The sequence below is a fragment of the Macaca thibetana genome, chromosome 7 (assembly GCF_024542745.1).
Source record: "Macaca thibetana thibetana isolate TM-01 chromosome 7, ASM2454274v1, whole genome shotgun sequence".
Classification (NCBI taxonomy): Eukaryota; Metazoa; Chordata; class Mammalia; order Primates; family Cercopithecidae; genus Macaca; species Macaca thibetana.
In genome coordinates this window covers 75,266,491-75,291,017 of record NC_065584.1, presented here as the reverse complement: position 1 = coordinate 75,291,017, position 24,527 = coordinate 75,266,491, and the positions used below count along the sequence as shown (strand labels likewise).

At 38.9% G+C, this 24,527-nt stretch overlaps 1 protein-coding gene across 4 annotated transcripts in view; it reads left to right on the top strand.

Moving 5' to 3' along the window:
• AKAP6 (A-kinase anchoring protein 6) overlaps positions 1-24,527 on the top strand; it is a 652,282-nt gene that overhangs the window by 322,889 nt on the left and 304,866 nt on the right. For all 4 annotated transcript variants that reach the window (XM_050798308.1, XM_050798307.1, XM_050798309.1 and 1 more), the window contains one exon: positions 18,471-18,722. In XM_050798308.1, coding sequence (XP_050654265.1) covers positions 18,471-18,722 — 252 coding nt within the window. The remainder of the gene's footprint in view (positions 1-18,470; positions 18,723-24,527) is intronic.

Below are 24,527 nucleotides of genomic sequence, written 5' to 3'. Positions count from 1 at the left end.
ACAGAACCAATTCATTTCCTCAAAAACTAGGTAAAGAAAATTAAAGAGTCAAATATTTGTCTTTACTTTCCTTTATGAATTTTACCTCTGTGTTCAAATAGTTGATAAAGGGAAGCACCTTCTATTGAAGTTATTCTAACTAATAAATGAAAACAAAATGATAGAATATCATCATGCTGGAGGCAGTACCAAGATGGCCAAATAGGAACAGTTCCAGTCTACAGCTCCCAGTGTGAGTGACGCAGAAGATGGGTGATTTCTGCATTTCCAACTGAGGTACCGGGTTCATCTTACTGGGGATTTTTGGATAGTGGGTGCAGTCCACGGAGTGTGAGCTGAAGCAGGGCAGGGCGTCACCTCACCCGGGAAGCATAGCTGAACAAAAGGCAGCAGAAACTTCTGCAGACTTAAACGTCCCTATCTGACAGCTTTGAAGAGAGTAGTGCTTCTCCCAACATGGAGTTTGAGATCTGAGAACAGACAGACTGCCTCCTCAAGTGGGTCCCTGACCCCCAAGTAGCCTAACTGGGAGACATCTCCCAGAAGGGACCGACTGACACCTCATAAAGCTGGGTGCCCCTCTTAGATGAAGCTTCCAGAGGAAGGATCAGGCAGCAACATTGGCCATTCTGCAATATTTGCTGTTCTGCATCCTCCACTGGTAATACCCAGGCAAACAGAGTCTGGAGTGGACCTCCAGCAAACTCCAACAGACCTGCAGCTGAGGGTCCTGACTGTTAGAAGGAAAACTAACAGAAGGGACATCCACACCAAAACCCCATCTGTACATCACCATCATCAAAGACCAAAGGTAGATAAAACCACAAAGATGGGGAGAAACCAGAGCAGAAAAGCTGAAAATTCTAAAAATCGGAGTGCCTCTTCTCCTCCAAAGGAACACAGCTCCTTGCCAGCAATGGAACAAAGCTGGATGGAGAATGATTTTGACAAGTTCAGAGAAGAAGGCTTCAGATAATCGGTAGTAATAAACTTCTCCGAGCTAAAGGAGGATGTTCGAACCCATCACAAAGAAGCTAAAAACCTTGAAAAAAGATTGAACGAATAGCTAACAAGAATAAACAGCATCGAGAAGACCTTAAGTGACCTGATGGAGCTGAAAACCATGGCATGAGAACTACATGATGCATGCACAAGCTTTAGTAGCTCATTTGATCAAATGGAAGAAAGGGTACCAGTGATTGAAGATCAAATGAATGAAATGAAGCAAGGAGAGAAGTTTAGAGAAAAAAGAGTAAAAAGAAATGAATAAAGCCTCCAAGAAATATAGTACTATGTGAAAAGACCAAATCTACATCAATTGGTGTACCTGAAAGTGATGGGGAGAATGGAACCAAGTTGGAAAACACTCTTCAGGATATTATCCAGGAGAACTTCCCCAACCTAGTGAGGCAGGCTAACATTCGAATTCAGGAAATACAGAGAACGCCACAAAGATACTCCTCGAGAAGAGCAACTCCAAGACACGTAATTGTCACATTCACCAAAGTTGAAATGAAGGAAAAAATGTTAAGGGCAGTCAGAGATAAAGGTTGGGTTACCCACAAAGGGAAGCCCATCGGACTAATAGCAGATCTCTCAGCAGAAACTCTCCAAGCCAGAAGAGAGTGGGAGCCAATATTCAACATTCCTTTTTTTTTTTTGAGACGAAGTCGTGCTCTGTCGTCTGGGCTGGAGTGCAGTGGCCGGATCTCAGCTCACTGCAAGCTCCGCCTCCCGGGTTCACACCATTCTCCTGCCTCAGCCTCCAGAGTAGCTGGGACCACAGGCGACCGCCTTGCCCGGCTAGCTTTTTGTATTTTTTTAGTAGAGACGGGGTTTCACCATGTTAGCCAGGATGGTCTCGATCTCCTGACCTTGTGATCTGCCCGTCTTGGCCTCCCAAAGTGCTGGGATTACAGGCTTGAGCCACCGCGCCCGGCCCAACATTCTTAAAGAAAAGAATTTTCAACCCAGAATTTCATATCCAGCCAAACTAAGCTTCATAAGTGAAGGAGAAATAAAATCTTCTACAGAAAAACAAATATTGAGAGATTTTGTCACCACCAGGCCTGCCTCACAAGAGCTCCTGAAGGAAGCACTAAACATGGAAAGGAATAACCAGTACCAGCCACTGCAAAAACATGCCAAATTGTAAAGACCATCAATGCTAGGAAGAAACTGCATCAACTAACAATCAAAATAACCAGCTAACATCATAATGACAGGATCAAATTCACACATAACTATATTAACCTTAAATGTAAATGGGCTAAATGTTCCAATTAAACGACACAGACGCAAATTCCATAAAGTATCAAGACCCATCAGTGTGCTGTATTCAGGAGACCCATCTCACATGCAGAGACACACATAGGCTCAAAATAAAGGGATGGAGGAAGATCTGCCAAGCAAATGGAAAACAAAAAAAGGCAGGGGTAGCAATCCTAGTCTCTGATAAAACAGACTTTAAACCATCAAAGATCAAAAGAGACAAAGAAGACCATTACATAATGGTAAAGGGATCAATTCAAGAAGAACTAACTATCCTAAATATATGTGCACCCAATACAGGAGCCCCCAGATTCATAAAGCAAGTTCTTAGAGACTTACAAAGAGACTTAGACTCCCACACAATAATAATGGGAGACTTTAACACCCCACTGTCAACATTAGACAGATCAATGAGACAGAAAGTTAACAAGGATATCCAGGAATTGAACTCAGCTCTACACCAAGCAGACCTAATAGACATCTACAGAACTCTCCACCCCAAATCAACAGAATATACATTCTTCTCAACACCACATTGCACATATTCCAAAATTGACCACATAGTCGGAAGTAAAGCACTCCTCAGCAAATGTAAAAGAACAGAAATTATAACAAACTGTCTCTCAGACCACAGTGCAATCAAACTAGAACTCAGGATTAAGAAACTCAATCAAAACTGCTCAACTACATGGAAACTGAACAACCTGCTCTTGAATGACTACTAGGTACATAACGAAATGAAGGCAGAAATAAAGATGTTCTTTGAAACCAATGAGAACAAAGACACAACGCACCAGAATCTCTGGGACACATTTAAAGCAGTGTGTAGAGGGAAATTTATAGCACTAAATGCCCATAAGAGAAAGCAGGAAAGATCTAAAATTGATACCCTAACATCACAATTGAAAGAACTAGAGAAGCAAGAGCAAACACATTCAAAAGCTAGCAGAAGGCAAGAAATAACTAAGATCAGAGCAGAACTGAAGGAGATAGAGACCCAAAAAACTCCTCAAAAAAATCAATGAATCCAGGAGCTGTTTTTTTGAAAAGATCAACAAAATTGATAGACCGCTAGTGAGACTAATGAAGAAGAAAAGAGAGAAGAATCAAATCGACGCAATAAAAAATGATAAAGGGGATATCACCATCAATCCCACAGAAATACAAACTACCATCAGAGATGTAAACACCTCTATGCAAATAAACTCGAAAATCTAGAAGACATGGACACAGACACCCTCCCAAGACTAAACCAGGAAGAAGTTGAATCCCTGAGTCGACCAATAACAGGCTCTGACATTGAAGCAGTAACTAATAGCCTACCAAGCAAAAAAAGTCCAGGACCAGACGGATTCACAGCCGAATTCTACCAGAGGTACAAAGGGAAGTTGGTACCATTCCTTCTGAAACTATTCCAATCAATAGAAAAAGAGGGAATCCTCCCTAACTCATTTTATGGGGCCAGCATCATCCTGATACCAAAGCCTGGCAAAGACACAACAAAAAAAGAGAATTTTAGACCAATATCCCCGATGAACATCAGTGCAGAAATCCTCAATAAAATACTGGCAAACCAAATCCAGCAGCACATCATAAAGCTTATTCACCACAATCAAGTGGGCTTCATCCCTGGGATGCAAGACTGGTTCAACATATGCAAATTAATAAATTTAATCCATCATGTAAACAGAACCAAAGACAAAAACCACATGATTATCTCAATAGATGCAGAAAAGGCCTTCAACTAAATTCAACAGCCCTTCATACTAAAAACTCTTAATAAACTAGGTATTGATGGGATGTATCTCAAAACAATAAGAGCTTTTGTGACAAACCCACAGCCAATATCATACTGAATGGGCAAAAGCTGGAAGCATTCCCTTTGAAAACTGGCGCAAGACAGGGATGCCCTCTCTTGCCATTCCTCTTCAACATCGTGTTGGAAGTTCTGGCCAGGGCAATCAAGCAGGAGAAAGAAAAAAAGGGTATTCACTTAGGAAAAGAGGAAGTCAAATTGTCCTTGTTTGCAGATGACATGATTGTATATTTAGAAAACCCCATCATCTCAGCCCAAAATCTCCTTAAGCTGATAAGCAACTTCAGCAAAGTCTCAGGATACAAAATCAATGTGCAAAAATCACAAGCATTCTTATATACCAATAACAGACAAACAGAGAGCCAAATCTTGAGTGACTCCCATTCACAATAGCTTCAAAGAGAATAAAATACCTAGGAATCCAACTTACAAGGGATATGAAGGACCTTTTCAAGGAGAGCTACAAACTACTGTTCAAGGAAATAAAAGAGGACACAAACAAATGGAAGAACATACCATGCTCATGGATAGGAAGAATCAATATCGTGAAAATGGCTATACTGCCCAAGGTAATCTATAGATTCAATGCCATCCCCATCACGCTACCAATGAGTTTCTTCACAGAATTGGAAAAGACTACTTTAAAGTTCATATGGAACCAAAAAAGAGCCCGCATTGCCAAGACAATCCTAAGCCAAAAGAACAAAGCTGGAGGCATCATGCTACCTGACTTCAAACTATACTACAAGGCTACAGTAACCAAAACAGCATGGTGCTGGTACCAAAACAGAGATATAGACCAATGGAAGAGAACAGAGCCCTCAGAAATAATACTACACATCTACAACCATCTGATCTTTGACAAACCTGACAAAAACAAGCAATGGGGAAAGGATTCCCTATTTAATAAATGGTGCTGGGAAAACTGACAAGCCATAAGTAGAAAGCTGAAACTGGATCCCTTCCTTACACCTTATACAAAAATTAATTCAAGATGGATTAAAGACTTAAATGTTAGATCTAGAACCATAAAAACCCTAGAAGAAAACCAAGGCAATACCATTCAGGACATAGGCATGGGCAAGGACTTCATGACTAAAACACCAAAACCAATGGCAGCAAAAGCCAAAACTGACAAATGGGATATAATTAAATTAAGGAGCTTCTGCACAGCACAAGAAACTACCATCAGAGTGAACAGACAACCTACAGAATGGGAGAAAATTTTTACAATCTACCCATCTGACAAAGGGCTAATATCCAGAATCTACAAAGAGCTTAAACAAATTTACAAGAAAAAAATCAAAAAACCCCATCAAACAGTGGGCAAAGGATATGAACAGACACTTCTCAAAGGAAGTCATTTATGCAGCCAACAGACACATGAAAAAAATGCTCATCATCACTGGCCATCAGAGAAATGCAAGTCAAAACCACAATGAGATACCGTCTCACACCAGTTAGAATGGTGATCGTTAAAAAGTCAGGAAACAACAGTTGCTAGGGAGGATGTGGAGAAACAGGAACACTTTTACACTGTTGATGGGAGTGTAAACTAGTTCAACCATTGTGGAAGACAGTGTGGCAATTTCTCAAGGATCTAGAACTGGAAATACCATTTGACCCAGCCATCCCATTACTGGGTATATACCCAAAGGATTATAAATCATGCTGCTATAAAGACACATGCACACGTATGTTTATTGTGGCACTATTCCCAACAGCAAAGACTTGGAACCAACCCAAATGTCCATCAGTGATAGACTAGATTAAGAAAATGTGGCACATGTACACCATGGAATACTATGCAGCCATGAAAAAGGATGAATTCATGTCCTTTGTAGGAACATGAATGAAGCTGGAAACCATCATTCTGAGCAAACTATTACAAGGACAGAAAACCAAACACCGCATATTCTCACTCATAGGTGGGAATTGAACAATGAGAACACTTGGACACAGGGTGGGGAACATCACACACTGGGGCCTGTCATGGGATGGGGTGAGGGGTGAGGGATAGCATCAGGAGATATATCTAATGTAAATGACGAGTTAATGGGTGCAGCACACCAACATGGCACATGTATGCATATATAACAAGCCTGCACATTGTGCACATGTACCCTAGAACTTAAAGTACAATTTTAAAAGAAAGAATATCATCATGCTGTAACCCCAGTACATTAACAGATCTAGGCACCACTGTCCATCAATTACCAAAATAGTTGATATCACCAACTATCGAAAAAAGAGCAAAAGTCGAAGTTGAATACCTCTCTCTCTCTCTCTTTTTTTTTTTTTTGTTTTGAGACAGGGTCTGGTTCTGTCGCCCAGACTAGAGTTAAGTGGAGTTACTCTAGAGTTGCAGTGATCTCAGCTCACTGCAACCTCCGCCTCCCAGGGTCAAGCCATCCTCCCACCTCAGCTTCCTGAATAGCTGAGACCCCAGGCACACACCTCTATGTCTGTATTTTTTTAATACAAAAAATTTTTGTATTTTTTGTAGAGATGGCATCTCACTTTGTTACCCAGACTGGTCTCAAACTCCTGAGCCAGGCGATCCGCCGGCCTCAGCCTCCCAAAGTGCTAGGATTACAGGTGTGAGCCACCATGCCTAGCCATGAAGTTAAATTCTCCTCCTGATTTAAAAACAAACAAACAAATATATACACACACACACACACACACACACATACACACACACACACACACACACACACACTGTGGTACTTACTGTTTTGTCAAATAAATTGAAGCTGAGATGAATCAGGCCTCAGGATCCAGATACCAGTTTGTAGAAAGTAAAGAAAACAGAAGAACCAGCAGGCTGGACTGCTTCATGTGGCTTCAATCAGCAAATCCAGATTGTGGAAAACTCTGCAGGTCTAATGCCCCAAGTTCTTCAGCAGATAAATTGTACAAAAAAGAAATACAGATAGAAAAAGAGATTAAAAGAGACTTAAGCTGGGTGTGGTAAAACGTGCCTATGGTCCAACTGCTTGGAAGGCTAAGGTGGGCGCATCATTTGAGACTAGCCTAGGCCAAACAGCAAGAGCCTGTTTCAAAAAAAAAAAAAAAAAAAAAAATGGAGAAGAGACTTAAAAGACATATCAAGATAAAAACTGGGCAAAAGTAAATTTTTATATCCAGGTACTCTTGTGAGGGAATGATTGCTATGCAAATCAGGATAGTGGTCACTTTTGGAGGGATGAAGCCTCTGTGATGGAAAGGGGACAGATGGAAGCAGTTCTGGGGTGAGGGTGGCTGGTAAAGTTCTAAATTTTGACCTGGGTGGTTGTTACAAGAGTGTTTTCCTTATAATAACTTACTAAGCCATATATAAAAATATATAGTATACATGTAAATACATATTTACATATATACATATATATTACATACATTTATTAAATATATTTATTTGTGTGAGACAGTCATCTGTTTCATTTTATAATAAATTGTAAAAAAAAGCAAAAGAGAAGGCATGTTAGAAAAATCCACAAACCTGATGCTGCCCTAGAGATTATTACAGCACTATCAGTACTGGGTAAATAAAGTTATGAAATGTTATTTTCTGGTGCACAAAGAATATAAATTGTACTGTAGATATATCTGTGTATTATCAGTGGAGGGCTACCTTTCAAGTGCTGGGAGGTTTTGTTTTTGCAGTGCGTAGCAGCAGGCTTGCACGTAGTTCCCACTTCAGCGTCAGTCAGCCTAGACAGATGACCCGTTTCTGGCTCCGTGTTTTTCAATGTGTGGTGCATAGAACACCAGCATGATGGCCACCACATGCTTAAGAAAATGCAGATTCTTTGGCCCTAGCTATCTTCAAAAGGAGTAGCCCAGGAATATGCATGGTTAACAAGCACACTGCAAGGTAAGAAACACCACTGGCTTCTCTATTAATTTCTACCTGAAACACTGCTAAAAAAATCACTCTATGAAGATATCTTGGGGAAGGTAGAGATATTGTGAACAATTTCCAGAAGAGCTATTGAGAGTCAAGACCATAGCCATGATTTTTTTAGTGAATGAACTCAGATTTTGAACCTGTATTGTGTCATTGTAGAATACTAAATACAAGAGTGACTAAGCAGTAGCTTGCTTAGAAAAACAATTTCTCCAGTGTACAATAGCAATGGTCAGTTTTCCTCCAAACTTTTTGTTTAGGGTTTATTCCCGGTCAAATAAGTCAGAGCCTGGAATTAGGTATTTAAAGTGATAGCTCAATAAATGAATCCTCTGAAGCTTTTTAATAACAATTTTATGCAAAAAATTTTCAAATCATGGAAAGAAAAGCAATCTACATTTGTATATGGCCAGGTATATCCTGACAGAACTTCTAATTGGTCCTTTCTCAGTTGAAGGCAGAGGAGACTTTCAGAGACGTGAAGGCAGAAGTGTGAACCCTTCCAAGACTATATTCTGCATCTACATCCTCCTCTATCATCTCTCTGCTCGCTTTTTCAGACCCTCTCCTAATCAAAGCATGAGGTGACCCAGTGTCAGTGACTACTGATGTGACTTGCTGAGTGAATGCCAATTAGTGTAAATATACTTCAGAAAGAAAGTTAAGCTACTGTTTGCTTTTTAGGGGTTTACCTCTAATTTGTAAAATATAGTATTTTATCCAATTGAATTCAGTTTCACAAACATCCTTTGCATTTGTATGGCAGTGTCCTAACAGTGTGGCATTATAGATAACTAAGACAAATAAGACACATTTCCTGCTTCTAGAAAGATACAGTCTAGTTAGGGAGATGGATGAGTAACAGCCAATAATAGCAAATCATTTCCACATAAATTAGCTCCTTTTAGTCATCACACTCACATTTTTAGCACTAAAAAGGATAACTACTGTTTATAAAGTTCTTCAAACTTTGGAGAGAAGTTCTGTGATGATCATAAAAAGTCTCAGCATCATTCCCACTGCTCTCCATTATAGTCATTCTTTTTTATTATTATTATTTTTTAAATTGTGAGACAGGGTCTCACTCTGTTGCCCAAGCTAGAGTACAGTGGTGTGATCATGACTCACTGTAGCCTTGACCTCCCGGGCTCAAGCGATCTTCCCACCTCAGCCTCCCAAGTAGCTGGGACTACAGGTGCCTGCCATCAGGTCTGGATAATTTTTTTATTTTTATTTTTTTGAGACAGTCTTGCTCTGTTGCCCAGGCTGGAGTGCAGTGGCGAAATCTCGGCTCACTGCAACCTCTGCTTCCCGGGGTCAAGTGATCCTCCTGCCTAAGCCTCAGAGTAGCTGGGATTATAGGCGCCTGCCACCATGCCCCACTAATTTTTGTATTTTTAGTAGAGACGTCATTTCACCACATTGCCCAGGCTGGTCTCAAACTCATGACCTCAAGTGATCTGCCCACTTCAGCCTCCCAAAGTGCTGGGATTACAGGTGTAAGCCACAGCGCCCCACCCAGACTCAGATAAATTTTGTATCTTTTGTAGAGATGGGGTTTTGCCATGTTGCCCAGGCTGGTCTCAAACTCCTGGACTCAGGGATCCTTCCACCTTGGCCTCCCAAAGTGATGGGATTGAAGGTGTGAGCCACCATGTTCAGCCCATTATAATTATTCTTCATATGACAAAAGAAGAAACTAGGCCTATTAGAAAAGTGTATTTGCTAGAGGAAGAGTAAAGAAGAGGTAGTCTAGTTTGTGTTTTTTTACATAGTATTTTTGTAACCAGTTTAGATTCACAGCAAAATTAAGAGGCAGGCACAGAGGTAGCCCTTATATCCCCTGTCCCCACACATGCATAGCTTTCCACATTATCAGCACTCCCCACCAGGGTGCTACATTTGTTACAATTGATGAACCTACATTGGCACATCATTATCACCCCAATTCCATAGTGTACATTGGGTTCACTCTGTCTTGTACATTCTACAGATTTTGAAGAATATTAAATTATGTGTATCCACCTTTATAGTATGTAGAATAGTTTCACTGCCATAAACATCCTCTTCTCTTCTTAGTCTTCCCTCCTTGCCCCCAAACGGTCTGGTAGCCACTGCTTTGCCTTTTCCAGAATGTCATATAAATGGAATAATACAGTTTGTAGCCTTTTCAGATTGACTTCTCTCACTTAGTAATATACATTTAAGGTTTCTCATGTCTTTTCATAGCTTGATAGCTTACTTCTTTTTAGCACTAATATTCTATTGTCTAGATATACCAAAGTTTATTCATTCACCTACCAAACTCCTTGGTTGCTTCCAAGTTTTGGCAATTATGAATAAAGCTGCTATAAACATCTGTGTGCAGGTTTTTGTTTGGATATGAGTTTTCAACTCCCTTGGGTAAAAACCAAGGAGTGTGATTGCTGGATTTTATGGTGAGAATATGTAAGAAACCATCAAACTGCATTCCCACTGCAGTGAATGAGAGTTCCTGTTACTCCACATCCTCACCAGCATTTAGTGTTGTCAGTATTCTGAATTTTGGCCATTCTAACGATTATATAATGATATCTCGTTGTTTTAATGGTATCTCGTTGTTTTAATTTGCATTTCCCTGGTGACTTATGATATGGAACCATTTTTTCATATTCTTATTTGTCATCTGTTTATTTTCTTTGGTGAGGCATCTGTTAAGGTCTTTGGACTGTTTTTTAATTGAGTTGTTTGTTTTTGTTGAACTTTAAGACTTCTTTATATATTTTGAATAATAATCCTTCATAAGTGTTTTGCAAATATTTTCTTCCAGTCTGTGGCTTGTCTTTTCATTCTTTTAATGATGTCTTTCACAGAGCATAAATGTTTAATTTTAATGAAGTCAGCTTATTAATTCTTTCATAGGTTGTGCCTTTGGCATTGTATCTATTAACAAAAAGTCATTGCCAAACTCAAGGTGATCTAGATTTTCTTCTATGATATCTTATAGGATTTTATAGTTTTGCATTTTATCCTTAGGTCTGTGATATATTTTGAGTTAGTTTTTGTTAAGGGTGTAAGGTCTATGTCTAGGATTATCATTATTATTATTATTTGCTTGTAGATGTCCAATTCCAGCACCATTTGTTGAAAAGACTGTCTTTTCTCTATTGTGTTGCCTTTGCTCATTTGTCGAAGATCAGTTAACTATTACTTATGTGGGTCGACCTCTAGGCTGTCTAGTAGGTCTACCCTTAGGTCTGTGATATATTTTGAGTTAATTTTTGTTAAGGGTGTAAGGTCTATGTCTAGGATTATCATTATTATTATTATTTGCTTGTAGATGTCCAATTCCAGCACCATTTGTTGAAAAGACTGTCTTTTCTCTATTGTGTTGCCTTTGCTCCTTTGTCGAAGATCAGTTAACTATTACTTATGTGGGTCTACCTCTAGGCTGTCTATTCTGTTCATTGATCTGTTTGTCTATTCTTTTGCCAATATAACATTGTCTTGATTACTGTAGCTTTGTAGTAAATCTTGAAGTTGGGTAATGTCAGTCCCCCTGTTTTGTTCTTTTTAAATATTGTTTTGGATATTCTGGGTCTTTTTCCTCTTCACATAAACTGTATTATTATTATTATTATTATTACTATTTGGACAGAGTCTTGCTCTGTCCCCCAGGCTGGAGTGCAATGGCACCATCTCAGCTCACTGCAACCTCTGCCTCTTGGGTTCAAGCGATTCTCCTGCCTCAGCTTCCCAAGTAGCTGGGATTACAGGCATGCACCAATGCTCCCAGCTAATTTTTGTATTTTTAGTAGAGATGGGGTTTCACCATGTTGGCCAGGCTAGTCTCAAACTCCTGACCTCAGATGATCCTGCCTTGGCCTCCCAGAGTACTAGGATTACAGGTGTAAGCCATCACACCCGGCCTCTTCACATCAACTTTAGAATCAGTTTGTTATCTATAAAATAACTTGCTAGGTTTTTGATTGAGTTGAAGCTATACGTCAAGTTGGGAAGAACTAACATCTTGACAATATTGAATCTTCCTATCCAGGAACATAGAATACCACTGCATTTATTTACTTCTTTGATTTCTTTCATTAGAGTTTGTAGTTTTCATGTAGATCTCATACATGTTTTTAGATTTATACCTAAGATTTCATTTGGGGAATGCTAGTATAAATGATACTGTGTTTTTTATTTCAAATTCCAGTTGTTCATTGCTGGTATATAGGAAAACAATTGACTTTTGTATATTCACCTCATATTCTGCAACCTTGCTGTGATTGCTTATTAGTTCCAGGAGTCTACTTTTTTTTTTTTTTCCATTTTGTCAGATTTTCTACATAGATGATCATGTCATCTTTGAACAAGACAGTTTCATTTCTTCCTTCCAAATATATGCCTTTTCTTTCCTCTTTTTATCTTATTGCAATAGTTAGGACTTCTAGTATGATGTTGTAAAGGAGTACCGAGAGGAGACATCCTTGCCTTGCTGTCAATCTTTGCAGGAAAGCTTCTAGTTTCTCACTGTTAAGTTTGCTGTTAGCTATAGGTTTTTTGTAGATATTCTTTATCAAGTTGAGAAAGTTCCCCTGTACTTCTCCTTTACTGAGAGGGATAGTTTACTCTTGGGGAAATAAAAATATTTTGCCATAGGGAAATCTGTCACTCTGTTTTTGGAGAAAGGACAGTTTTGTTAGTCAACTGAAGATTACTTCGTACTCTGCAATAGGTACGTTTTTGTATAAAGTTGCAATTTCAATTTCTAAGGTTTACTTGTGAGTTTTATTGCAACTAACTGTGATATTTCCTTAATCTGTATTTTAAAATATAAAGTACATGTTTTAGGTCAGAATCTCTTTTTAGCTTTTTGTAATAAACACATACACATATGGTGAGCATATGGGTAAAGAAACTTTTTTTTTTTTTGGAGGCAGGTTCTTGCTTTAAGACAGGTTATTTTCTTGCTTTGGCCAGGCTGGAGTGAAGTGGTGTGATCATGGTTCACTGCAACCTACACCTCGTGGGCTCAAGGCATTTTCCCACTTCAGCTTTCTGAATAGCGGGGACTATAGGTGTGTGCCACCACACTTGACTAATTTTTTAAATTTTTTGTAGTGATGGGGTCTCCTGTGTTGCCCAGGCTGGTCTAGAACTCCTGAGCCCAAGCAATTCTCCTGCCTCAGTCTCCCAAAGTGCTGGGATTACAAGCATGAGCCTCTTCACCCAGCCATTAGGGGAATTTGCATTTCTTTCCTTTTTTTTTTTTCTTTTTCTTTTTCTTTTCTTTTCTTTTTTTTTTTTTTTTTTTTAGGATTCCATTTGTGTGAGTTTTTGAAACTGAGGTGCCAAGTGTTGCTTCAGTACCTGGATGAGGATGTTGCTAGGAGGGCAGACTTCCTTCCAGATGCACATGGAGCCCTGGAGATTGGCAATTTGAGGCGCCTTGGCAGAATGTTGATCCATGTACATTTGTAATTTTACAGGGAAACCTTTAAGATGTTTTGAGAATGGTGGAGAAGGGGTATGATGGCCTCATGGTGAGGCAGCAAAGAGATCGCCTCCTACGGACAATTAGCAGGAGCTGAGAAGTCACACTCAAGAGTTATTACAGTAAGCAATCAGAGCAATCACAAGAAGGGTGCCTCATTTCTGTCCCTAGCTGGTGAAAACTGGACATACTGGTTAAATATATAAGAGTTACTTTAACATCCCTGCATTTGTTTAGAAGAAATAAGATACAATGAAAAAGTATACAATAATATGTTTTACAAAAGGAAAACGTACCCCTCTCACATAAGCATACAACCCAATTTTAAAAAACAAAGAAAACAGAAAAACCAACTGACTCAGCCAACTAGAGTTTATTTGTAAACACTCTCAGGTCACCTTAGTGTTTGTATCAGCTGCTTCAGTAACCACAGAAGATTCCTTTCTCATTGACAGGAGACAGCAGCTGCGATTTTGAGACAGCAAGGTATCTGGAAGGTTGAGTGAAATGAGCAATTGGCAACATAATGTATTCAATGCATTTTGTTCTGTGAGTACTGAACGCCACAGGGCTATTGTGCTGTATGTGAATTAAACAAAGCAATGTAGAGGGTCAGTTTCCCACATTAGCACGGTAATATCTGTGGGAAAAAAATCTATGCAACTTTGAAGATATTGTTAACATTGTCATTTGCATTAATTCACTTTGAGATGGGCTCCATATTAGCTTCATTTTCCTTTATACTTGCTAGAAAATAATATGGAAGCTACACAGAGTTACTATATAAAATTAGTGCTGATGATCACAGTGCCACCATGACTTTAAAGAGTTGTGCTTTTTGTAATTTCCAAGAATATGAAGGCAGTGTGTGATCCAAAATGAATTTTATGTGTATTTTACTGAGACTATAAACTGCTTTTCCTGTATTAGTTTAAAAATTATCATACAGCAGAATTGACTTTCTTTTTTGGTATACAGCTTAACCCATGTGTAGATTTGCATAACACCTCCACAATCTATACCAAACAGTTTCATCAGTCTGCAACACTCCCTTGTGCTATCAGTTTAGAATCATGCCCTCCCCATCCCCAGTCTCTAGTAGTCACTCATCTATTGTCTATCATTATAGTTTTGTCTTATGAGAATGTTATTTATATAAATAGAATTATACAGTGTGTAACATTTTGAGACTGGCTTCTTACACTTAGTGTAATGCCTTTGAGATTTATCCAAATTGTTACATGTATAGTGGTTCGCTTTTTAAAAAACTGCTGCATATTGTATAGGCGTACCATAGTTTATCTATTTACCCATTGAAGGACCACTTACCTATGATCAGTTTACCCATTGAAGGTTTTAGCGATGGTGGGCGGAACTTCTTTTCATTTTTGTGTGCGTATAAGTTTTCATTTCTCTTGGATAAACACCCAGGAGTGGAATTGCTGGGTCATATGGTAATTGTATGCTTAATTTTATAAGAAACTACTAACCTGTTTTCCAGAGTGATTGTACTGTTCTGAATTCCCGTAAGCAGCACTGGAGAGTTCCGGTTGTTCTAGAATTCCTTAGCAGTTGGTGCTGTCAGTAATTTTTTTATTCTAGGCATTCAAATGGGTGTAAACTGGTATCTTATTGTGGTTTTAATTTTCATTTCCATCTTGGCTTATGTAGTTGAAGATTTTGTATGTGCTTATTTGCCATCATGATATCTTCTTTGGTAGGTCAGCACTTGTGGGAAAGGTGTTTTTTTCCCCTTAGGGGTCCATCTGCTTCGGTGGGAATGGGGCCAATTTACCTTGCCCAGTTATGTAGGGAGTAAGATGTGAAAATCTAAGTTAACTGGCACCAATGATACCCTAGTGCCCTTTATATATTGTTTTCCCTGGATAGTTTCCTGGCAATCTTGACCCATGACCTGGTTCTGACTACATTCCTACATCTATTACGAAGGAGCCAAATCATGTATAAGAGGAAAAGATGGCATGTGCTTTGACATGATGCTTTCGTGGTGCGAAGACTCTATGTAACATTTTGTATTGCAGGATGGTGTGGAGTAGATGAGAAATGTGTATATGGCTATTCTGAGCTGCTAGCATAAAGGTTACCCAAGCCTTTTTCTCTCCTAGGTATGTAAGATATTCTGCATCTTTAGCATCAAAGTGAGATGCCAGAGACAGAGGCTAACAAATCTGACTTATGAATCAAGAGTATGAGGAAGTGGAGACTACTGCCAAGATAGTAGTTGAACAGTGATCACCATAGATACTGCCCATAGCATAGGCATACCCCATAGATGCTAGGAGGAGGGTCGTATTTGAGGAAAGGGTCACTGGAGGAGCTGGTGGCCTGGATGAGGTTGAAGCGCACCTGTAGTGGGAGACAGGAGTGAAAAAGTTGAACAAATAGAGGTTGGTGGCATAGAGGACTTTCTGATATTGTTACATAGGTGATGTGATGGTGAAGTCCACAGTAGAGCTAGGGTAGAGGCTTGTCCCAGTGGAATGGGTATGAAGGTCCTGGGAGCTGTGGAGTAAAGGAAATTTGAGACTACAGTGTTGGTTGGTTGGTTCATCAGTGTGAATATTGGCATTACCAAAGATAACGCCATGCTTGATATAGAGACAGTAAAATGTGAACCAGTTGCATTCTTCAATGTAGTGTAGAGGAGTAAAAGGGAAGAATGTAGGTAACAGCAACGAGGGAGGAAGACAGTAAGGTTTGTCAGACCAGGCACCTACTGGGGAAAAAAGGGTGTTAGAATGTGGGTGAAAGAGTAATGATCAGAAAGTACCAAAGTAGCAAAGAGGCATTGAGGCCAGCCTTCCCCCATCATCCGTACTATCGTCTCTCAGGTGAGGACTGGGAGAATGAGCAGCCTTCCCTGGGAGGGCAACAGGGGAAGTGGGACTCTTGTGCAGAATCAGGTTTGGGTGAGACCAGGAAGTAGATGGATTCTGTGAAGAAGTTAAGGAGTGTTTTTTACAACAGAATGGGGCAAAGTATAGAGAATTTGGAAGAACTCAGCAGTGGGAGGGAGGGAGTTTCTCAAAGTGGCACAGAACAACACAGAAATGAACATGCTAAGAGGACAAAAGATACAGGCATTTGTTTTGGGGTAGTGGTCAAGAGGTGTGGGAGAATACATGAAATAGACGCTCCAACCAGAAATCCCAGGCAATGTGGAATATCTGATGATAGCAATGAGAGCCCTGCTCTTCTGTGATGAGGCCAGCAGAGACGAGCCAATCTGGCTGTGATTGGTTCCCATGTACTGGCTAATGGGGTAATAGATTTTTTGCTCTAAATTTCTTTTGGACTGCATTACCTTGTGGGTGCCATTTGGGAGAACCTTACCCAATTAGTGCTTCAAAGTTCATCTAGTTTAAACTTTTATTCTGTTTCAAGTTATGATCACCAGTTTGTACCACTGTCACCAATTAGTTCTTGGGTTTCAAGAACTAATATTGGAGCACTCATTGGAATTGTACAACAATTAATATTCATAATTTAGCACAGCTTGTCATTCTTCAATAGATTTTTTCCCTTGTACATTTTTAAATACAGATTATATATTTTCATTTTTCTTTTTAAAAAAGTAACTGAATTACTTGAAATCAGAAGGTTGTGTTTCCAGCATAGAATGACTGTTTTGACACTGATGGTGGGGCTCAGAACTCTAATGCTATCTTCAAATTTTGGCCCTAACAAAAATCATAAATAAAAGCTCAATTTTAAAAAATCACTAATGTACAACTAAAAATGAGTAACTGAGCCCTTTTAGCTGACACCATCATTTTGATCCTTAATGGTCTCTTACATTGCCCAAGTAAATACTACCATTCATGCCACTCATTTCACGCTGCTGGCCTCTGACAGCACAGTGGAAATTTGGAAACTTGTAAGAACAAGTGACATGTCAGATACCAAACCTTCCTACCTAATAGTATGTGTCAAGGAGATTGAGACTGAGTTAGTAATGTTTTTGTTTAAAATGTCTGCATGAAACAAGACAAAATTGTATTTTGTCTTTTTTCATCTTTGGAATTTTTCTGGCTTTGTTTCATAAGAGTGATTCTGCTTGTAAAGTGTGGGTTGAAAATTTCGATATCCACTGTACATTTAGGCTGCGTGCAGTGGCTTACGCCTGTAATCCCAGCACTTTGGGAGGCTGAGGTGGGTGGATCACCTGAGGTCAAGAGTTCAAGACCAGCCTGGCCAATGTGGTGAAACCCCGTCTGTACTAAAAATACAAAAATTAGCTGGACATGGTGGCAGCTGCCTGTAAACTTAACTACTCAGGAGACTGAGGCAGAAGAATCACTTGAACCCGGGAGGTGGAGGTTGCAGTGAGCTGAGATCGCACCATTGCACTCCAGCCTGTGTGACAAGAGTGAAACTCTGTCTAAAAACAAAAACAAAACCAAAACAAAAACAGAAAAAAAACCACTGAATTTAAATATTAAGTTGTATACTTGTGGGATAGTGACAATTGCCCCTTACATCAAATACCCCATAGTTCATTGAGAATGTCTGAGAGTGCCTTTGAAGCACACATTCTAGGTTATCTTTCTTCAAAGGTGTCTAGATAATGCTTCTAACCTGAAATATTGTGTGCCCAGTGTAGCTTAGTACTAGCAAATAAAACAGCCATTGGTTCCCTTCCAGAATACCCAACAAACAATAAAAAAGAGAACAGACAGTGAATTGGAGAGATGCACCTCTCACCTTGGCTGAACTTTCAATTTGGGCATCTGATGGAATAGTAGGATTTGTGTGGTTTAGAAAAAGATTAATTTACCTAAATGGTCAAAGGCCCAGTGCACAGGAATATGGCTTCCAACTGTGTATCTGAACTAAAACAAAGGCCCCAGATATCCAGGGTGCTACGGTTGGCCCTGGTAATTGGTGTTAGGTATGAGTGAACTTTTCTACCACCCTCACCTCCCTCCAGGATAAGGCAAAGTAGTCCTCACATATTTTGCTTTTCTTTACTGCAGGACATTTGTGAAGATATTTCTGATCATGTTGAGCAAATCCATGCCCTCCTTGAAACAGAGTTCTCCTTAAAGCTGCTGTCTTACTCTGTCAACGTGATAGTGGACATCCACGCAGTGCAGCTCCTCTGGCACCAGCTTCGAGTCTCAGTGCTGGTTCTGCGGGAGCGCATTCTGCAAGGTCTGCAGGACGCCAATGGCAACTACACTAGGCAGACGGACATTCTGCAAGCTTTCTCTGAAGAGACAAAGGAGGTGAGTGTTTTCCTTGAAGTTAAGCAATGCATTGCCAGGTGTGACCATTTGAGAATGTTTTCAGTGTAGAGATATAGGATAGGAATTCTTTGTAGGTAAATAAGCAGGCCCTGATGGGCTTTGAATCTAGGCATAGTGACTAGAAGCTAGGGCACTTCCAATATGAATGGGGCTTTAGACCAGAGTTAGCTCATACCTGGTAATTTGCACACATGCCATTCGTTGTTATTGATGCTAACCTGGCTTCCTTTTCCTCTTCAATTGTTTAATAAATATATATTGAGTACTTATTATGTGTCAGACACTCAGTGCTAAGAATATAATAATGATAAAAACATGGTTTCTGTCTTCAAGTAGCTTTGAGTCTAGAGGAAAATGGAGCCAAGTGAATAGACATTAAAGCCAAACTGATAAGTCTATAAGATGCCATTGGAGGACAGAGAAAGAAGCACCTAATCCAGACAGAGGAGGCTTTCCAGAAGAAATGACTCTACCGGAGACCTAAAGGAGAGACAGGAATAGACTGGTGAACAGAGGCAGAACATGTTCTAGGCAGAGGACATGGCATGATCAAATACCCAGAGATAAAAAGAGAATGGCAGGCCCAGAGAGCTACTAGTAGGACTGGAGCAAAAAGCCCAAGGAACCAGGAGGTGGGATTTGGGCTAATAGGATTTGGGCTGAGGTCAGATCATGAAGGTAAAGAGCTTTTTAAATCCATATTAAGAGATTTGGACTTTATTTTGAGGACAAAAGAAATGTTTGTTTGGCGAACTCCCATGATTCATGTTTTAGAAGAATCATTCCAGATACAGTGAATCAAATGGACATTTAGAATATTATACAAAATATGTTTGATTTTTCTTATATTCAGTACCTGGAAGATTTTATTATTATTCTTGATGAATAACTTAAGAATGAACCCTGTACATTTGAATCCAAGTTAACTCTCTCATTCTTAAATAAAATGGACATATATTTGTAGAAAAAAAGTGTTTTTGCTTGCTAAGCAGGGGCTGTACATATACATATACATATAGATACCATATATGGATGCATTGTATGTGGGGAGTGGTGGGTATGTGTTTGTGTGCGGGCATGTGTGTTTAGTCTTTTGGCTATTAATACCCACTTTAGTGTTCTACTATTAGTTTGTGTAAAACATATATTCTAAAAGTTTATAAGGCACTTATATTAATATATGAGATTGAAAGGCCTTATAATGAGTGTTGGATAATTCATTAATTTATTGACTTATTAATGTTACAGTGCCTCCAACGTTATCAACACCACCAAACAAATCTGTACCTATTCTCACAAACCATTTATGCTTGTTGATTTTTGTTTATTCAAAATAAAGGTTCTTGCTGTGGCAAACTCCCCACAGGGCCTAGAACTCCATAGGAATCAAAATCGACTAGGCTTACCTCTAACTTTAAGTCACAGTCATTGTTTTCAGTTAGCTCTTCATTTTACTGTGGCACTTTAGACTTCAGTAGAGTAACCATAGGATGAATATGTGAGTTGTGTGTTAGTTCCCAGATGCCGTCCCTCCCAAGTAAATCCCAAGAGGGTTCTCAACTGGGACTCTTGTGGTTACGGGAGACTACAAAGAATCTCAACTGACCAACTTTGCCCTAAATCTGATATCCATGACAGAATGTGCTAATGGAGATCAGAGATGAGGAAGATTTGTCTAACCGCTAGAGAGATCTTTCTTTAGATACCTACCTGGCATCTTCAAGTCTATACATTCTTTTCTTCCCCCCTCCCCATTTGTTGTCCAACACCCAATGCTCTGTCCAGCATCCAATGCTGGTCAGTAATCAGATCTGCCTGCTTTCTACTACTAGAAGGAGATTAAAAATCATTGATTCAAATCATATATTTATTAAATCAATAAACATTTATTGATAATCAACTCTGTTGTAGGAGCTGGAGATATAGCAGTGCTCTAGGGTTTATTGTTACTGTTATTATTGTTCTGTGGAATACATCCATCATACACTTCATTGAACTTGTATCATTCATGAAGTAGTAGCTCAAGAAATGATGAAGAGCCATGGAGGGTAATTGTTGCTGGCCACTGTTTTTACAATTGTGTTGTGAATTTACAATAAGTTGCATCTATTCTCACAACACGAACTCAGCAATTATGAATGGATTTGATTGGAAGCAGTTTAGTGCATTCTTATGTTTGAAGTCAGTCTTTAGTCCTGTTGTAGAGATTGAAGAAAATGTATGGGGGTAAAGGAACAGTAGATTTTCAGTTATCCACTTTGTGGATATGTTTCTATGAATTAAAGTTCTGCCTCTGTAACCATACTTCCTGAAACTGGATTTCTGATCTTTTATTTCTGTGTGTCTAGTGTGACTCTATGAGGACATTTAAAATACTGCTTAGTTTTATTTATTTCTGCCAGCACACTGGAATTGTAAAACAGGAAGATAATTAGGATAAAATTATCAACTTTCTTAGAATAAATTCAACTATGAAAGAGTTATAGAATGATGAGGGAAATGGCAAAAAAAAACAAAAACAAAAACAAAAACAAGAAAAAAAACCAAATTAAAAAAGCACTGGTAAATTAGAATAGTAGCTGTCCTTCCAGTGAAGGAGGATTCATTTTTCTCTTTCTGAAAGTTAGTTAAATTTCAGAGCCATATAAAAGAGTAAGTTTGGAACTCTGGAGAGTGGCAAGTTCCATCTTCTTCTCTTCTTGAAAAAACAATATATGAATGTTATTCTTTATTTAATTATGGAGCAGACTATATCTAGTAAAAAAAAAAAATTGGCCAATACCTTACTAAAATAAAACCAGTCAATAACCCAACAACAAAGAACACTTTAAGGCAAAGCTCAAAACTGTTTAAAAAATGTTTTCTGCAATTTTCTATATTCTAGACATTGTGACAAGCACTTTAAATTTGTTTCATTAAGGAAGAAAGGTAAGGGATATTAAAAGTAGTTACATTTTAACCTGGCACAGTGGCTCATGCCTGTAATCCCAGCACTTTGGGAGGCCAAGACGGGAGGGTCACTTGAGCTCAGGAGTTTGAGAGCAGTCTGGCCAACATGGTGAAACCCTGTCTCTACTAAAAATACAAAAATTAGCCAGGCATGGTGGCGCATGCCTGTAGTCCCACCTACTCGGGAAGCTGAGGTGGGAAAATTGCTTCAACCTGAGAGGCAGAGTTTGCAGTGAGCCGAGATCACGCCATCGCACTCCAATCTGGGCAACAGAGCAAGACTCTGTCTCAAAAAAAAAAAAAAAAAAAGTAGTTACATTTTATATATGGAAAAACTGAATTTAAGAAGAGGTTAAGTGAATACTTCTATGTAACAAACCTGCACATCCTGCACATGTACCCCAGAACTAAAAATTAAAATTAAAATTAAATTTTTTAAAAAGAGGTTAAGTGAATACTTAAGGATATAAATCTGGGCATAATTAAATAAAACAAAACCAGTTTTTAACTGATTTCTATTTTAATAATAATTATTATTTCTTCCCTGCCTTTCTTCCTTAACTATTTATTGATTTCTTACTATGTGTAAGACTCTGTGCATTCAAAGATGAATAACATATGTTAGAAATGACCTTCATAATTTTTTTGGTCATCACATAGTTCTAAGAGGTAGGCAGAGCAAGTGCTGTTATCCTCAATTTACAGGTATTATGATTGTATTCATCTTATAGATGAGAGGATTGAGGTCGAGAGAGGTGATGTCACACAGGTGATAGGAGTGGTAACTCTTAATAATATCAACACAATAGGAAACATTGATTGAGAACTTACCATGTGCTAGATGGTGTGGTAAGCACTTACCTAAATGATACTTACCTTCTCCATGGGGATGCATTGGTCCTTCTAGAGTGTTCACAACATAGCACTTTGTGGATTCCTCCACTGGCACTTATAATGAGCCAAATTGTATCAGGCCAAAGTGTGTGCTATATTTTGAACTACATGAGGGTTAGTTCCAGATTATATTCATCTGTGTATCTACCACAGCACCTAGTTCATATTGCTGTAAAAAAGTCTGATTTGTTGAATTGAATTAAATAATGCACATAATCCCTGCTTTAGATGTGGAAGAGGGAGATATAATTTCAGTTTGGTGAACTGGGAATTAATCATTGAGATTAATTATTTGATTCATACTTTCAGCATGTAGAAAATGGGAGCTCTCTTATGAACTATTAATATAGTATAAATAAAAATATTGAAAGATTTTTGTATATTTTTTCCCCTTGCCTATGAGAAACAAACCTTTGTTGTACTTCACAGTTGCTTGTCATTACTTGCTCTTCTCAGTCCACTGCTGTTCTGTGGGATGCATTCGGAATCATAGAATCCCAACATGGTAGGGCTGAAAGGAATCTGAAAAAGTCTAGTCCATGTAGACTAACATGTAAATTGATGGGCCTCTTACTAGAATGCCACAGCCCCCACAGGTCTGAGGACTCAGGATCTCCACATCTCTAAGTTGTGAATGTTAAATTTCATGTTCAGTTGGTGGTGAAACATAGTTTTAAAAAAAGAAAGATCTAAGAAGGCATTTGGAACTAGGCTTCAGTTAACTTAATTCTGGATAAAGAACAAAGCAAAATGTCTTGCTTCAAATTAGAAAAAAAAAGGAGAGGTGTTCTTTGCTATATATATTTTTTTTTTTTTTTTTTTTTTTTTTTTTTTTTTTTTTTTTGAGACCAAGTCTCGCTCTGTTGCCCAGGTTGGAGTGCAGTGGCATGATTTTTGGCTCACCGCAACTTCTGCCTCCTAGGTTCAAGCGATTCTCATGCCTAAGCCTCCCCAGTAGCTGGGATTACAGGCACATGCCACCATGCCCCACTAATTTTTGTATTTTTAGTAGAGACAAGGTTTTGCCATGTTGCCCAGGTTAGTCTTGAACTCCTAGGCTCAACCGAACCACCTGCCTCATTTTCTCAAAGTGCTAGAATTACAGGTGTAAGCCACTGTGCCCGGCCTACTTCATAACATGTTAAATGGAGGTGTATTTAAGTGGAGTGCATGGCTAGGCAGCTCTCACCCAGCTACATGTACTATACAATTACATGTGATATTTCTGAAATAATGGCAGTAAAACCAACAGGCAACACCCCTAACTCCATATCTTCCTGAGACTTTATTATGTACATATGTTAGAAAACTATGTGGGAAGATGATGTGGAAGGCAGCAATGGAACTAAAAACATTAGTATTACTAAGCAATATTTTCAGAGATAAAACTCATTCATCTACTCTGAGAAACTTCAGAGAACTTTCTTTTCTTACAATTGCCTCTGCACGGTGAAATACTATATACTGTTTTTTGTTTTTTGTTTTTGTTTTTGTTTTCAGGGATGGATATTTTTTCACATTAAAAAATACAGTTTGAATAAAAAATAGTTACCCCCTGAGGGATAAAAGACTACAAATAGGGTGCAGTTTATATTGCTCGGGTGATGCACCAAAATCTCACACATCACCACTAAAGAACTTATTCATGTAACCAATCACCACCTGTTCCCCAATAACCTATGGAAATAAAAAAATTAAATAAAATAAAAAATAGTTATTACCCCCCGAGTGACAATCACTCAACTGTCTCACCAGTTAAGATGGCATTTATTCACTAGTTGAGATGTTTGGCCGGACTGATATGGTGGGACAGGATGGGAGAGAGCTTCCTCTGAAGCATTAAGTGTTTTTGAGTATGGTGTTTTCTTTTCTAAACCAGGACCTGGCTAGAGATTCCTGAAGATTTAAGAAAGGCAGCCATACTTTAGTCTCTGAGATGTA